The 17,273-nt window shown below is 44.9% G+C and overlaps 2 protein-coding genes across 2 annotated transcripts; both read left to right on the forward strand.

The window, feature by feature from the left end:
- Positions 1–41: 41 nt before the first annotated feature.
- LOC123998555 (histone acetyltransferase KAT2A-like) lies at positions 42–10,196 on the forward strand. Its single transcript, XM_046303513.1, has 18 exons — positions 42–378; positions 693–819; positions 3,324–3,469; positions 3,587–3,676; positions 3,779–3,960; positions 4,179–4,370; positions 4,524–4,630; positions 4,789–4,899; positions 5,098–5,234; positions 5,415–5,623; positions 5,738–5,864; positions 6,036–6,146; positions 6,233–6,376; positions 6,536–6,650; positions 6,744–6,780; positions 6,913–6,976; positions 7,597–7,681; positions 7,899–10,196. Exons 1-18 carry the CDS (start codon positions 97–99, stop codon positions 8,090–8,092), a joined length of 2,460 nt encoding a protein of 819 aa, XP_046159469.1. The 5' UTR covers positions 42–96; the 3' UTR covers positions 8,093–10,196.
- A 498-nt stretch (positions 10,197–10,694) lies between these two features.
- Positions 10,695–16,742, forward strand: LOC123999305 (probable ATP-dependent RNA helicase DHX58). Its single transcript, XM_046304920.1, has 12 exons — positions 10,695–10,836; positions 11,006–11,218; positions 11,430–11,634; positions 11,984–12,174; positions 12,312–12,425; positions 12,523–12,655; positions 12,760–12,945; positions 13,071–13,321; positions 13,809–14,120; positions 14,369–14,559; positions 14,704–14,794; positions 15,803–16,742. Exons 2-12 carry the CDS (start codon positions 11,042–11,044, stop codon positions 15,986–15,988), a joined length of 2,037 nt encoding a protein of 678 aa, XP_046160876.1. The 5' UTR covers positions 10,695–10,836; positions 11,006–11,041; the 3' UTR covers positions 15,989–16,742.
- Positions 16,743–17,273: the final 531 nt, after the last annotated feature.

Genomic DNA, 17,273 nt, shown 5'->3' on the forward strand with positions numbered 1-17,273 from the left:
CTGCAGGGGCCACAGACTACAGTACCCATACTGCCTTTCTTCAAATCCAGGGCGAGGGGAGAGGTGAGCGACCCAAGAAGGGGTTGAGTGGAACCAATGATGTGTATACGCACCATTGAGTGGAACAAGCAGCAGAGAAGCGTGCGTTTTGATATGTCGGACCCGGCGGCACAGGCCTTGCAACCCCGGCTACATCAAGCTCAGTCTGGTGGGACTGCTGGGTCTAACGCTGCTGCGGTGGGATCTGGATCGGGGAACAGTGACCCAGTCAGACCAGGTCTTAGCCAACAACAGCGGGCGAGTCAGAAAAAAGCCCAAGTCAGAGCTTTTCCACGGGCGAAAAAGCTCGAGAAACTCGGCGTCTTCTCCGCTTGCAAGGTAGCTAGCTAGCTAACGTTAGCTATATGGCTAGGCTAGCTAGCCAACTTCAAAACAATGACTAGCTAACTAGCCATTTCCCCTACTTGTATAACAGTCTCAACAAACAGAAAAAAATGCACCATTGTCATTTGCAATGTGTTTCTAACATGCAATAATAGCCTTCATAAATGTATATGGCGTAGCTAACGTTACTGTCAAGAATATAGTTAGCAACAGCAAGGTTAACCAACTTTGCTAGCTAGACAGCCAACTAGCATGTATCTGCTTTATTATGCTAGTGTGGGACTTCTGATTTACTTTCTTATCTTTAGGCTAGTGACACATGCAAGTGCAATGGCTGGAAGAACCCACAACCGCCGACTGCCACCCGAAGTATGGATTTACAGCAACAAGCGGCCAGCCTTAGCGAGTCCTGCCGCAGCTGCGGGCATGCCCTGGGTAGGCTGCCTTATGCCTTATGACTCAACACTAGTTTGAAGGATACACATGCTTCATGATCACACTGAACCTAATGTCATCAATACACATCATAGATAAAGAATCTGTATGCTGTTCCATAATAGCAGTTATGATAATATAAATTCCACAATGTAGGTTTCAGTCTCATCTCTTTATTGAGTGAGTAGTAAACATACCTAGCTATAGCCTTTTTAAAGGAGCAATCAGCAGTTGCTACATCCATTTGTGCACTTATAAATTGATGATATGTACCTATTGATTCTTGAAGAATATAACTTATAAATGCTTAATGAGCTTAGTTCAACTGTCATACCCCATCAGAACCCAAAATATAAGCTTGTTTGTATTTTATGTTTATTTATTTAACCAGGCAAGTCAGTTAAGAATACATTCTTATTTACAATGATGGCCTACCAAAAGCCAAAAGGCCTGCAGAGACGGGATGAAAAATACATGAAATACAAATATATGACAAAACACACATTACAACAAGAGAGACAACACAACACAACATAATGCGTGAACTAAAACAACAGCATAGCATGGCAGCAACACATGACAACACAACATAATGCGTGAACTAAAACAACAGCATAGCATGGCAGCAACACATGACAACACAACATAATGACGTGAACTAAAACAACAGCATAGCATGGCAGCAACACATGACAACACAACATAATGCGTGAACTAAAACAACAGCATAGCATGGCAGCAACACATGACAACACAACATAATGCGTGAACTAAAACAACAGCATAGCATGGCAGCAACACATGACAACACAACATAATGCGTGAACTAAAACAACAGCATAGCATGGCAGCAACACATGACAACACAACATAATGCGTGAACTAAAACAACAGCATAGCATGGCAGCAACACATGACAACACAACATAAGCAACACATGACAACACAACATAATGCGTGAACTAAAACAACAGCATAGCATGGCAGCAACACATGACAACACAACATAATGCGTGAACTAAAACAACAGCATAGCATGACAACACAACATAATGCAACAAAACACATGACAACACAACATAATGCGTGAACTAAAACAACAGCATAGCATGGCAGCAACACATGACAACACAACATAATGCGTGAACTAAAACAACAGCATAGCAACACATGACAACACAACATAATGCGTGAACTAAAACAACAGCATAGCATGGCAGCAACACATGACAACACAACATAATGCGTGAACTAAAACAACAGCATAGCATGGCAGCAACACATGACAACACAACATAATGCGTGAACTAAAACAACAGCATAGCAACACATGACAACACAACATAATGCGTGAACTAAAACAACAGCATAGCAACACATGACAACACAACATAATGCGTGAACTAAAACAACAGCATAGCAACACATGACAACACAACATAATGCGTGAACTAAAACAACAGCATAGCAACACATGACAACACAACACAACATAATGCGTGAACTAAAACAACAGCATAGCAACACATGACAACACAGCAGGGTAACAACACAAATGACAACAACATGGCAGCAGCACAACATGGTAGAAGCACAAACAGGTTACTAACATTATTGGGCACAGACAACAGCACAAAGGGCAAGAAGGTAGAGACAACAATACAACACGCAAAGCAGCTACAACTGTCAGTAAGAGTGTCCATGATTGAGTCTTTGAATGAAGTGATGGAGATAAAACTGTCCAGTTTTGAGTGTTTGTTGCAGCTCGTTCCAGTCGCTAGCTGCAGTTAACTGAAAAGACGAGCGACCCAGGGATGTTTGTGCGAATTGGGCACCTTTAACAGAATGTGACTGGCAGAACGGGTGTTGTATGTGAAGGATGACGGCTGCAGTAAATATCTCAGATGGGGGGAGTGAGGCCTAAGAGGGTTTTATAAATAACCATCAACCAGTGGGTCTTGCGACGGGTATACAGAGATGACCAGTTTACAGTGGAGTATAGAGTGCAGGGATGTGTCCTATAAGGCCGAACGAACATCTAGCCGCTCGAGAGCACCCTTACCTGCCGATCTATAAATGACATCTCTGTAATTTTGCTTGGTTAGGATGGTACACCGAAGGGTTAGTTTGGCAGCTGTAGTGAAAGAGGAGCGATTACGATAGAGGAAACCAAGTCTAGAACTTCATCCTGCAGCTTTGATATGTGCTGAGAGAAGGACAGTGTACTGTCTAGCCATACTCCCAAGTACTTGTATGAGTTGAAACAATGGAAATGGAAAGAAACACTATAGCCTAAAAACATTGGTAAAACTATCATTTCAATATCATGGATGGTCAGTCCTTGCATCCGTAGGTCTGTCTATAAATTTGAGAGTAGTTACATTTCTCCAGCCCCATTCCTCAACTTTTTACTGAAACAGTGGCGGGGGGGATCCTTTCTCATTGTTTCAACTGCTGATTGACACTTTAAGAGGCTGATCTGTTATTGAACCCCTCCTGTGCAGCGGCCCATGTGTCCCACCTGGAGAACGTGTCAGAGGAGGAGATCAACAGGCTGCTGGGCATGGTGGTGGATGTGGAGAACCTCTTTATGTCTGTGCACAAGGAGGAGGACACGGACACCAAGCAGGTTTACTTCTACCTCTTCAAGGTAGGAAATCACTTCCCTTCAGTCTAACCAGACAGACAAGTGTTGCTGGCCATAACCTCTACTTTTCTGGCTTAGCACATATTGACCCTCTCTCTCCGTTGGTCTCTATCCCCCCAGCTGCTGAGAAAATGCATCTTGCAGATGAGTCAGCCGATAGTGGAGGGATCATTGGGGAGTCCCCCCTTTCAGAAACCCAACATTGAGCAGGTAGTAACAAGTCTCCTTCCTACCTGTTTCTCAAGCTGTTCTTTCCTTCTTCCCCAACGCTAAAGTACTTTTTGTACACGTCTGTTTTATTTTGTTCCTCAGGGAGTGTTGAACTTCGTTCAGTACAAATTCAGCCACCTGGCACCCAGAGAGAGGCAGACGATGTTTGAGCTCTCCAAGATGTTCCTCCTGTGTCTCAACTACTGGAAGCTGGAGACTCCCACACAGTTCCGCCAGCGGTCCCAGAAGGATGATGGCACAGCCTACAAAGTGGACTACACCAGGTGTGTGTGAGGGTGTGTGTGAGGGTGTGTGTGAAGGTGTGAGCCATGTGTTGTGAATTGTTTTAATTCCAGCGTATTGCATCTTGCTTTTTTGTTATTGTTGTATTGCATCTTGTTTATTTTCTGTTCATGTGGAGGTCTCACTGCAGTCTGCTCATTTTGTTCCCATCAATAGTGACTCACAACTACTGTAATCTAATCTGTGTCTTGTTTCCCAGGTGGCTATGCTACTGCCATGTCCCCCAGAGTAACGACAGCCTGCCGCGCTATGAGACCACCCAGGTGTTTGGCCGCAGTCTGCTCAAGTCAATCTTCACCGTGACGCGCCGCCAGCTCCTGGAGAAGTTCCGAGTGGAGAAGGACAAGCTCCTCCCAGAGAAACGCACACTCATCCTCACACACTTTCCCAAGTACGTGGTGTGCAACCAATCCGTAGTAATCCGCTCGGAATCAAAGTTGATTCTTATTGTGTTTCTCCCTCAAGTTACAATCAAACCAATATTCTGGAGTGAGTGAGATGGAGCTGTGTATCTGTGGCTTGTAACAAAGGGTTTGTGTCCCAGGTTTCTGTCTATGCTAGAGGAGGAGATCTATGGGGAAAACTCTCCCATCTGGGAGGCTGACTTCACCATGCCTGCCTCAGAGGGGGGCCAGCTGGGTCACCAGTTAGGTGAGGGGCACTTATGTTACAACTAAATAAGTGGTTCTCATAAGATCCAAAAAGGCACTTATTGGTTGTACAACATGTAATGTATGATTTCCTGCTCTCCATTTTCAATAATTCTGTCTGGTTTCGGTCATTGTCCTGTGTGTTTCTGATCCTGGCAGTGATCAGCCCTGCTGCAGTGTCGGGCTCGCCCTCCTTCTCTAAGGGCATGAACAGTGGCTCTTCGCTAGGCAGTCTGGGGCTGGACGCTGGCGTGGCCGAGCCCATAACAGGTCAGTAACTCTGGCAGCCCCGCCAAGCTAACTTTTGCTTTGTACTGGGTGTGAGGTAATAACTGACGTTTGTTTTTATGTCTTATCTGTCTATGTGGGAGCTTTTATTTCCCATGCCTCTGTAGGATAGCCTCAGACACACAAACAGCATCTAAATTAATGGTGGTTATAGTCATGTGTTGTACTGTCTCCCCTCAGGAGAGAAGAGGAAGCTTCCAGAAGTTCTGACCCTGGAGGATGCTAAGAGGATCAGAGTGATGGGAGACATCCCGATGGAGTTGGTCAACGAGGTGATGATGACCATCACTGACCCGGCTGCCATGTTGGGCCCAGAGGTGAGCGCTTCCCAAGACTGAGACGCATCATTTAATGTCCATTCGCCAGTGCAACATGTATATTTATGTTGACTGCAGATATGTTTTATCTAGTCTTAACATCTGAATATGGAAACTGGATGTTTGTTAGAGTGAATATAATAATTACCTGCGTTGATAATCACTGTCATTCTCTGCTAGACGAGTCTGCTGTCTGCCAATGCTGCTCGTGATGAGACAGCCCGGTTAGAGGAGAGGCGGGGCATCATAGAGTTCCATGTCATAGGGAACTCTCTTTCCCAGAAGTCCAACAAGAAGATTCTGATGTGGCTGGTGGGCTTGCAGAACGTCTTCTCCCACCAGCTGCCTCGCATGCCCAAAGAGTACATCACACGCCTAGTGTTTGACCCGTACGTAGATATTTGAACGGTTTTTCTCACCTGTACCCCGTCTTCAGTGAAGCCTCTTGAAATGAACTTTTTGTGACCCTTTCTCTCCACTCCCTTGGACCGTTGTCTGTCCAGGAAGCACAAGACGCTGGCCCTAATCAAAGATGGCCGTGTCATTGGGGGGATATGTTTCAGGATGTTCCCCACCCAGGGCTTCACTGAGATCGTCTTCTGTGCCGTCACATCCAACGAGCAAGTGAAGGTATGGACGCGCCTCTCCTTTACATACAACAGCAAAAATAATGAAATCAATCATCTGGGTAAGTTAGACTTAATGGCTTGTTATTGTACTTACGATATCTGTCAGAGTTTGAATGTATGTTGGACTAAGAGCCCAACATTCCCCCCGAATTGTTTGCCATTGTGGTTTCAGGGCTACGGTACTCACCTGATGAACCACCTAAAGGAGTACCACATCAAGCACAGCATCCTGTACTTCCTCACCTACGCTGATGAGTACGCCATTGGCTACTTCAAGAAGCAGGTATGGTATAGGATGATAACATGTACCTCCCTCTCTTCCTCACCTCTCCTTTGACCTCTCTCCTCTGGCTCTCTTTGCCATTGCAGGGTTTTTCCAAAGACATCAAAGTGACTAAGAGTCGTTACCTTGGTTACATCAAGGACTACGAGGGGGCTACCCTCATGGAGTGTGAGCTAAATCCCAGGATCCCCTACACAGAGCTCTCTCATATCATCAAGAGGCAGAAAGAGGTGAGAGGACTCTGTAGGAAGTCCTCACATTGTGGGGCACACAGGTTGAGGTGAATGTCATTGGACGGTTATGCATCTCTGTTCCTTTCTCCATCTGTTGATGAAAGGACAGTGTTAATGTCCATGTTGGTGTGTTTTTTGTCAACCATGGCTGGTCAGATCATTAAGAAGCTGATTGAGAGGAAGCAGAGCCAGATCAGGAAGGTATACCCAGGACTCACCTGCTTCAAAGAGGGGGTACGGCAGATCCCTGTGGAGAGCATCCCTGGCATCAGTAAGTGGCTGTGGGTCCTTCTAATACCTTGTTCAGGGTATAGACTATTAATGCCTTGTCCGATGTCATGTTTTAATTATTCTCTCTCCCTAGGGGAGACAGGCTGGAAGCCCAGTGCAAAGGAGAAAGTGTAAGCTGAATGTTTGGTCTATCAGGACATTTAAAAAATGATGTGCAGTATTGTCATAAAACAACTGGCAGCCTTTCCAATCACACACACCTGTCATTGAATTGATATATTATTACCTATCCTGTCTTGTAGGAAAGAGTTGAAAGACCCTGACGTGTTGTACAACATGCTGAAGAATCTCCTGGCCCAGGTCAAGGTAAAACACTGACACGCACCGATACAACCCAGTGTTCAACCTCAGGAGTGGTCAGACAGAGTCTGCATCCCAAATGGCAACCTATTCCCTATATAATCCCTGATCAAAGGCCTCCCGAGTGGCCCAGCGGTCTAAGGCATTGCATCACAGTGCTAGCTGTGTCACTACAAATCCTGGTTCGATTCCAAGCTGTGTCGCGGCATGCCACGAACCGTGAGAACCATGAGGCGGCGCACAATTGACCCAGCGTCGTCCGGGTTATGGGAGGGTTTGGGCGAAGTGCACGCGGACACGGTCGCCAGGTGTACGGTGTTTCCTCCGACACATTGGTGCGGCTGGATTCCAGGTTAAGTGGGCAGTGTGTCAAAAAGCAATAAGGCTTGGCGCGGTCGAGTTTCGGAGGACGCACGGCTCTCGACCTTCGTCCGTACGGGAGTTGCAGCGATTGGACAAGACTGTAACTACCAATTGAATACCACGAAATTGTGGAGTAAAAGGGGGTAAAAAATAGAAATAAAAAACACCCCTGATTGAAAGTAGTACACTCAGTAGGGAATAGGGGTCCATTTGGGGTTCAGACTGAAAGTCATAACAACGGTGTGGTTGTGTTCCTATCCCAGACTCACCCTGATGCCTGGCCCTTCATGGAGCCTGTGAAAAAGACTGAGGCTCCAGACTACTACGAGATCATACGCTTCCCCATTGGTGAGTAGATCATCCGCTCATTATTCCCTGGCTTGTTTATATGTCCCAGCCATGACAATTATCTACCTATTTGAACTAATTTTGAAAATTACAATAGAAAAAAAGCATTCCATGTTTCACCAACTCAAAGTCCGCCTGGATATGTCAGTAAACCCGCTGAACGAACATTTCAAATATAACCTACGTGTCCCCTCTCCTCTCTCCCTCCTTCCTGTAGATCTGAAGACCATGACGGAGAGGCTGAAGAACAGATACTATGTGACCAAGAAGCTGTTCATAGCAGACCTGCAGCGCGTCATTACCAACTGCCGTGAATACAACCCCCCGGACAGCGAGTACTGCAAGTGTGCCAACACCCTGGAGAAGTTCTTCTACTTTAAGCTGAAGGAAGGGGGCTTGATCGAGAAGTGAAGCTAGGGTCACAGGTCACCATGCACATAGGCCCCACTGCGGAACAGCAGGAAGGAGCGCTCGTGGACACTCACTCACACACACTGTCTTGTGATGACATAGTCAGGGGGTCATTGCTAGCCGTATTCCAACCCCTTTTTCCCTCGTCTTTTCTTTTGGGAAGCCTTCATTAATGGCAGTGCGTGTTTATGCATGTTCTATTTATATTACTGGTGGGTGAAGGGAACTGTGGGGTGTAACAACAACAACATTAGGAGGTAATTGAATAGGCTCTATGGGCGAGTTAAGTTTGTTAATGTGTCGAAATGACTCTCCATCAATCCCTCCCTCTCTCACTGTTGGTTTGTCTCCCTCTATCCCTGTCTCACTACCCTCTGTAGTATAGAATCTCTCTGTGTGTTGCTGTCTCATTCTGGTTTCATTCTTGCTCCATGTGATTCATAGAAGGATCTGTAACGTATTCCTGTACCAAAACGACTGGTCGCACAGCAGATCATGTCAAACTTTCCACATAGGTAACGTTCAAATTATAGGATGGCATTTTCACGGAATTGTTTCTCAGTCGGATAAAATAATGCCCTCTTAGACATTCACAGCTCCTCCAGATCGGAGTTGTATTTTTGGTACTGACATGGAACCGTGAGTAGGGGGGGGGACCTACGCCGTTGTTGCCTTCCTGTACTGGCATACACTTGAAAAGAGGCCAGTAGACTTGGAGGGTAGAAACACCATGTGCCCTTGAGTTAGAAGACGAGACCTGTTCAGACTCGCATTGTCAAAGTCCGGTCGCAGTCACAGATAATGTCGCCACACCTCACAAGCCCCGGATGGGTATTTAGCAATAATTGAACCACATCACGTGACAGGACACGCTAACCATTGGTTGATACAATGCGACAACTGAAATGTAGTCAGCCTGAAGCGTGACCATAGGTATCCCTGTCTGACATCGCCTTATGTTGGATTTGGCATCATGTGATTGGTCTGTAGAAAAACTTGCAACTTTCCTATACGTTTCATCTTTATGGTTGCCCTCGAATAATGTCCCCACAACTACTGTATGTTGAACTTTTTATTTATTTATTATTTCACCTGAACAGTATAATGAAAAACCTACCGCTACATTTGAAGATACTTAGGCCTAATGTTTGTGTAGTTTGTGTAGTCAATACTGTTTCTTTTCCCATTCACTTCTGGGCCAGTATGGCCATGTCACTGATCTCAAACATGGTTGTTTTTCTTGGGGAAACATCAGAGATGGCGTAATAGTGTGTCAGTGTTTATTTAATGGTGTTGTCTGATCTGAGGGTAGTCTCTGGAATCCCAGACCAAGGGCAACAGCAGGAGCGTTGTTCATGTGGGAGCCTACTGTTTAGGTTTCTGTTTGTCCTAGAAATACCCTGTTTCTGATGGAAGCACAGGATCCAACCACAGTGGTAAACATGACCGTTCGATTTGTCAGTATTTCGCTGAAAGGCCATAGAGCCCCTGTCAATACAGTATGTAGGTGTTGCACAGCACTTACCCTCCCTGCTGGTTCTGTCTCTTCTATGGTGGATATGCATTGTGTTAATGTGGTAATGGCTGATAAACACACAAAAAACAAGTGTCTGGTTTGGTGTTCTCTCCATACTCACAAGCAGTACTGCATGATGGAGAACTATAATTGCATCCATTTCTGTTCTGTTGTTACTGAGATGGCCACGGCTATTCACACACACCCACCTCTTGGTCATAGTCGGTGTCTGATTGTCTGCCTCTTGAGATGCCTTTGGTTCTCTGCTATTTTGTAAGACGTTTTGGGGGAAATGACTTGTCTGTGCTGGGTGTCTGAGTATTCCACTGAACTGTTGTGTGTGTGTGTGTGTTTGTACTTGAATCATGACTAGCTTTGAGCAACTAAAGTGATGTCAATGTTTCGTTATTCAGGGTTGTCAGTTATGTATCTCTCAATCTACCTATGTATGCTGCATAAAGATTCTGAAAATACTGTGTGAGTGAAATGTAAAAATATTAGGACTGCTACAGTTTCTTTTAGTTATATGGTTTGAAGAGCTCTTTACTGTAATACTGTTCATTAAAATAAAGTTTTTATAGTCAAATATTTCTGTGCTTATTATTATCTTATAAGATGGCAACTAGTTACAGTATTCACTGTGTTTTTGTTATGTTCCAGTAACCATGCAGTGTTGTTTAGTAGGTGTGACCTTAAGGTTTATTCAGGCTGTTTAAATGCCATTCAGACATGCTGTACTGGTGTTTCTCATGGTGTCTTGCAGTTTTGTTTTCCTGATGTCACAACTGGTAAGAATGGGGCCCATTAAGGGCTCTGGGTGCTTTGTCAGGCTAAAAGAAATCTGCAACAGATTTCTCCTGGACTGCAGATAATTAGACATAACAGTCCCTCTCAGTATAATACCACTAGATTAACACATCTGCAGTTTGGTAGATTTCGTAACTGATACGGCTCCTTACGTGTATTAATATCCCTACAACTCTTCTACTCTATAATTCACATCCTTGTGTCAATTTACTTAGACATACTCTGTTGGCCCTCAAGAACTCCCTTGAATAGGACCCCTTCACAAGAGAAGGAAGTGCTTTTGGTTTCGTTTTTCTGTTTGGGTGTCACCGGGGTGGATCTTTATCAGTGAAAACCCCTCTGTACTCAGAACCTGGTCACAACGGACCATGGACATTGTCTGCTGCTGATCCAAAACATAGAGCTGCTTCAGAAACACTTGGTGAGCTGAGTTTGAATGTGGCTTGACTTAATCTATAGCTGACTGCCACAAATGGTAGTAGTCGTAAGTTGTCGTACTGTAGGGACATTTGCAGTGTGTATTGCATTTTAGTTTTAAAATAGCCTTGTGGTGCACTGCCTTTAGTCTAATGAGCGTTTTTATTTCTAAGGACAAGGAGCTGTGTGTGGACCAACAGACCAGTAGGATGGCAGACTTTAGGCTGTATGAGTACCAGGAGGAGGTGGTTCAGAGGGCTCTCCAGGGGGAGAACATCATCATCTGGCTGCCCACCGGAGGAGGAAAGACACGGGCTGCTGTGTATGTGGCCAAAAAACATCTGGAGAATAACCCCGGAGCTAAGGTGGCTGTGCTGGTCAACAAGGTAGGTAGGGAGGGGTTACTAGAGCTTTGGGCCGATTTTAGCAGATGTTTCAGAGTAACTGGCCAGGTAACTGACCCATCTGTGTAATTGTATCTAGGTAGTCTGACATTTTAGTATAGGCCTGTTGTTAAATTCCATACAAAACCAGAAACCAGGTTCCACTATTCCCAGGGAAACCATGGCTAATTGTTGTTGACGTTATGTTTTCCAGGTTCATTTGGTCGACCAACACTACAAAAATGAGTTCAATCACTACCTGGGTCGAGACTATAGCCTGGTGTCTATCAGTGGGGACTGTGACCAGAAGGACTTCTTTGGCTGCGAGGTCAAGAACTCTGACCTGGTCATCTGTACAGCACAGATACTGGAGAATGCCCTGACCAACCAGGAGGAGGGAAAACATGTCGAGCTCTCACGTGAGTGGCTACTCTGCTGCCTTCCACATATTGAATCACGGTATTGCTGTGAGGTGTGTGTAGTACACACTACTTGTTACTGATTATTTAGAAGTTAGGCTGTTGTAAGATGGCTCCCAGGCTTTGTTCCACTGTGCACCAGTAGCCCTTGGTATCAATCCCAATTGACAGACACGTCATGATAAAGACTATCTACACCTGACACAGTAAAGCGCTGGAACCTAAGCTAACACACTTAAAAGACTGGTCCATATCTTACGTTTAAACCATATGTTGAACTAGTATACAGTAAAACCATTAGATTCCATTGAGTTCACAATACCATTGTGTTCCTTTCTCCCAACCATAGAGTTCACTCTGCTGATCATTGATGAGTGCCACCACACCCATAAGGAGGGTGTCTACAATAAAATCATGGCGCGCTACGTGGCACAGAAGCTGAAGGGAGAGAGGCGGCTGCCGCAGATCCTGGGCCTCACTGCCTCTCCTGGGACAGGGGGAGCCAAGAGCATCAAAGGAGCTGTGGAGCATGTGCTGCAGGTCAGTTTCTCTCTCTCCGGTGGTCTTTACATGCTATTCATTCAGCCCCAACTTTCTTCCTGAGTAAAAAAATGAATAATGTTCCTCATCTAACCCTTTACATTTACCTTTTACATTTCATTATTTATGGCCTTCAGATTTGTGCCAACCTGGACTCAGTGATAGTGTCGTCTAAAGTGTACGCCCCTGAGCTGAAGAAAAAGGTCCCCAGACCCAGGAAAAGGTTTGACATCGTTGACAGAAGACCTCAGGTGAGTTAAATTCTGTTCTGTAAACATAGAGCCTTTGAACTTGAGACCTGTATTGGTTTGAATTCAAATTCAACAAACTCCTGTTGTTTTGTCTCAGGACCCATTTGGGGATCACCTGAAGTTCATGATGCAGTTTATCCATGACTTCATGGCCTTAGGGCCTGACTTTCCTGTCAGGGAGTTTGGCACGCAGGAGTACGAGGCAGACGTGGTGATTCTGGAGAAGAAGGGTAAATCATCCTGCAGCAAATCACACAAGGAAACTTCCTCAGTCAATACCAGAGATTTGAATACTGTATTAAAACCTATTTTGGATGTGTGTTTCCTGGTGTAGGTGTGACAGACAGGAACAGACTGCTGGCCCAGTGTGCTCTCCACCTGCGTCAGTACAACGACGCCCTGCTCATCAACGACACTGTGCGCATGGTGGATGCCTTTAGGGTCCTGGAGTCCTACTATAGTACCAAGAGCTCCACCGCCATGGATGGAACCGACTTCTTCCTGCTTGGACTCTACCAGGGTGAGAGCCTACAATCTCTCTGACTTTCTCCCAAACTGTATGCGTGTGATTCTCTGGAATATTAAGGGTATATATAGGAAGTTCAACTTCTGAACATTGAAAGTCAGTGTTCTGTTCCTCAACAGAAAACGAGGTGGAGCTGAGGAAACTGTCAGGCGATGCCCGGTATGAAAACCCTAAAATGGGGAAGCTTCAGAACACCCTGCTGGAGCAGTTTGACCAGGGTGGGAACTCCAGAGGCATCCTGTTCTCCAAGACCCGTAAAAGCATCTGCTGCTTGTATGACTGGGTGTCCAACAACCCAGCACTGCAGCGTGCTGGTATCAGAGCAGCCATTCTGACTGGCGCTGGCAATGGCATCAATTACATGACCCAGGTAACTTGACATGAAACTTGTGGAGGTATAGAAAGGTGGGTTGGAAAGTGCCAAGACCTGTGTAATTGTCAGGGTTTTCCTGTGGTGAAGTAGAGGAGGACCAAAACGCAGCGTGGTTATATTGACTCATGTTTAATAAAAACGGATAAACATGAACACTACAAAACAATAAACGTGGAAAACCAAAAACAGCCCTATCTGGTGCAAAACACAGAGACAGGAACAATCACCCACAAAACCCAACACAAAACAGGCTACCTAAATATGGTTCCCAATCAGAGACAATGACTAACACCTGCCTCTGATTGAGAACCATATCAGGCCAAACATAGAAATAGACAAACCAGACGCACAACATAGAATGCCCACCCAGCTCACGTCCTGACCAACACTAAAACAAGGAAAACACATACGAACGATGGACAGAACGTGACAGTTATACCAACAACTGACCTCTGTTTGTGTGTTTCTGTGGTTGCGCTTGTAGAATGAGCAGAAGGACACAATCCGCAACTTCCGCCTGGGCTCCCTCAACCTCCTGATCTCCACCAGCGTAGCCGAGGAGGGCCTGGACATCCCAGAATGCAACCTGGTGGTGCGCTATGGGCTGCTGACCAATGAGATTGCACAACAGCAGGCCAGTGGCCGGGCTCGGGCGAGTGACAGCGTTTACTCTGTGGTGGCCCAGGTGGGGGGCCGGGAGGTGCGTCGGGAACTACTCAATGAATGTCTGGAGGACTTGACTGGCAGGGCCATCGACGAAGTGCAGAGGATGGAGCCCAGGGAGTTCCAAATGAAGGTAAGGCGATTCCTCATGGTGGTGAGGCTGGTATCTTTCTCTATGTTCTACCCCTGCATGTCTCTAATCTCTTTGGGGGAAAAGGACAGACCTACACTCACTCACTTTCATTTTTGTCCAGTATATGCCATTTGAACTCAGCACCCAAATGATTTTTGTTACTATAAACTTTTGAGTTGAGCACGCCCATTCCTCATGATCTAATCTTGTTTTCACTTGATTTCTTCTCTCTCTGCCTCCTCTATTAGATCACTGATCTCCAGACAGAAGCGTTGTTGACCAGACAGTTGGCAGAACAGTTGAAGATCAAGAAGAGGAGTCGTTTCCACGCTGCTACGGTTCAGCTCTCGTGTCGAGGCTGTTTTCTGCCCGTGGCCTTAGGCAATGACATTAACGTAATTGAAAACGCACACCATGTCAACATCAATCCTGACTTTGAGTAAGTTGTGCTTCTCTAATGTGTGTCCTGATACTGTCACAAGACTTATTGGTCCACATTGTAAGGCAAAAAGAACACATATTTGAAGTGGTTTTGCATCAGTGTGTGTGAGGAGGTAACCTGTGCATGTGTGTTTGTTTTCAGGAGGTACTATAAGACCGGTGGGCAGCCCGCGCTGAAGACTTTCGAGGACTGGGAGCCAGGCCGTGTGATCAGCTGTGCTGCCTGTGGCAAGGTGAGGTTGACCTTTAACCTCTAGCTTTTTATTTTAGGCCTAGTGGCGCGCGCTGTTTAGTTGTGGCCCACATGAGTGAAAAATGCAGCCATTTACACAATCATCCTAAAACCTGAGGTGGTGTTTTTAGTCTTACAGTAACTTTATGCTATGCTATTACACTAAGTGTACAAAACATTATGAACACCTGCTCTTTCCGTCACATCGACTGACCGGGTGAATTCAGGTGAAAGTTACAATCCCTTATTGATGTCACTCATTAAATCCACTTCAATCAGTGTAGATGAAAGGGAGGAGAAAGGTTAAAGAATGATTTTCAAGCCTTGAGTTTGTGCCATTCAGAGGTGAATGGGCAAGACAAAATATATAAGTGCCTTTGAAGGAGGTATGGTACTAGGTGCCAGGCGCACCGGTTTGTGTGTGTAAAGAACTACAAAGCTGCTGAGTTTTTCACGCTCTACAGTTTCCTGTGTGTATCAAGAATGGTCCACCACCCAAAGGACATCCAGCCAACTTCATATAACTGTGGGAAGTATTGGAGTCAACATGGGCCAGCATCCCTGTGGAACCCTTTCGACACCTTGTAGAGTCAATGCCCCAATGAATTGAGGCTGTTCTCCGGGCAAAAGGGGGTGCAACACAATATTATGAAGGTGTTCCTAATGTTTTGTACACTCAGTGTATATTCAGTTCTGCTATGTACAATACTATCATTATGTGATCTTGCCGACATTGATTCAGCTTTGATATCCCTTTATTAAACGAGCACCATTCGCCAGAGTAGCCTGTTCTATAAGATTAGAACACAGACTGTACGTAAGTACAGAATCCTGCACATGCGCAGGAACTTCGGAAACCTTTAGTCCCCGGGAAGAAAGGTCCAGGAAAAGTTGGATCAGCAGCCATTCCGTTTATCTTATGGTACTAGGATTATTCTATTGTCTTTTAATATGCTTATATATGGAACTCTACATCAGTTTATTTGTTTATACATTTATATCTTAACAGCAATGGGGAATGGAAATTATATATAAGAAGATTGCCCTGCTTCCCATTCTGGCCATCGAGAACTTTGCCATGGAGACTCCGGAGGGAAGAAAATTAGCCAAGAAGTGGAAGAACGTTGAGTTTACAGTGGAGGAGTTTAACTTCAGCACGTACTGTCATAACAAATTCCCTAACATGTTGGATTGATACGCTATTACACTGGAGGAAGGACTGTAACTGGGGTTTTCATGGTGTTTCCACCTCGTACTGTTTTCACCTTTCCACTAATCTTCTCTTCCTTCCTCTCTCTGTCTGTCAGTCTGTGTTGCTTAGTCTAGACTGCTTTTGTGTTACTTATGCATGATCCTGAAGTGTGTCATAGTCCTATGACAGGGGGAGAGATGCAGTGCCTTGGGTATGGTTGGCCCTGTTAAATCAGGTCTGGCCAGGCCTCCACACTGCTATAGGCAGTGTGACGCAGCAGCGTGCTAAAGCATGTTACCCAATGATCAGGGTTAGAATTAGCTCATCAGCTTTGTTTATGCCCAAGGTCCTCTCTCCCTCTCTTTCCCTCCCTCTCTCTATCCTGGGTTTCTTCTGCTCCATCGCAGTCAAGCACGCAGAAACATGTGAACTTAGCACCCCTGTTCTAAGATGAACTCAAATGATCTGTTTTTCTATTTTTAGCAGTAATATCAGCATGGTCCATATTTTGTCATGAATCTGTACTGTCTTTGTTTTAGATTGAACCTGAAACGTATACCTTTCGCCTGATACTCTTTGATACTTGATGCTACTTGATCATGAATGAAACGTTTTCAAATTGATATTTCAATATATTCCACAGGTATACTATTTTATTGTGTGTTCACAAGGGTGTACACTTTCTTGCCTAAAATGAATGAAATGATCTACTGTAATTATTTTATCTTGATAAATAATTTGGCATTATTTGTCTGAACATGTCTATGTTGAATGTTATGAATGAAAAATAAAAGAATAATAGATAACTACTAGATAATATAAGTATAGTGGTTAGAGCTTTGGACTAGTAATCGGAAGGTTGCAAGTTCAAACCCCCGAGCTGACAAGGTACAAATCTGTCGTTCTGCCCCTGAACAGGCAGTTAACCTGCTGTTCCTAGGCCGTCATTGAAAATAAGAATTTGTTCTTAACTGACTTGCCTGGTTAAATAAAGGTCAAATAAATAAAAAATATAGATCTCATCTTCATTCCTGTCTTCATACACTCTTCCACAAGATGGCGGTCTTAGCCTTCCAATGTCTACTTCCATACCTGCAGTAGAGGGAGCTCATGGTTTTACATTCCCTCCTTCCCTAATCCCTGCCCTTTAGTTTAGTATGGGCAGATATATTTAGTTTAGTGTGGGGAGAGATATTTAGTTTAGTGTGGGGAGAGATATTTAGTTTAGTGTGTGGAGAGATATTTAGTTTAGTATGGGGAGAGATATTTAGTTTAGTGTGGGGCGAGT

This window comes from Oncorhynchus gorbuscha, linkage group LG16, assembly GCF_021184085.1.
Source record: "Oncorhynchus gorbuscha isolate QuinsamMale2020 ecotype Even-year linkage group LG16, OgorEven_v1.0, whole genome shotgun sequence".
In the NCBI taxonomy this organism is placed as follows: Eukaryota; Metazoa; Chordata; class Actinopteri; order Salmoniformes; family Salmonidae; genus Oncorhynchus; species Oncorhynchus gorbuscha.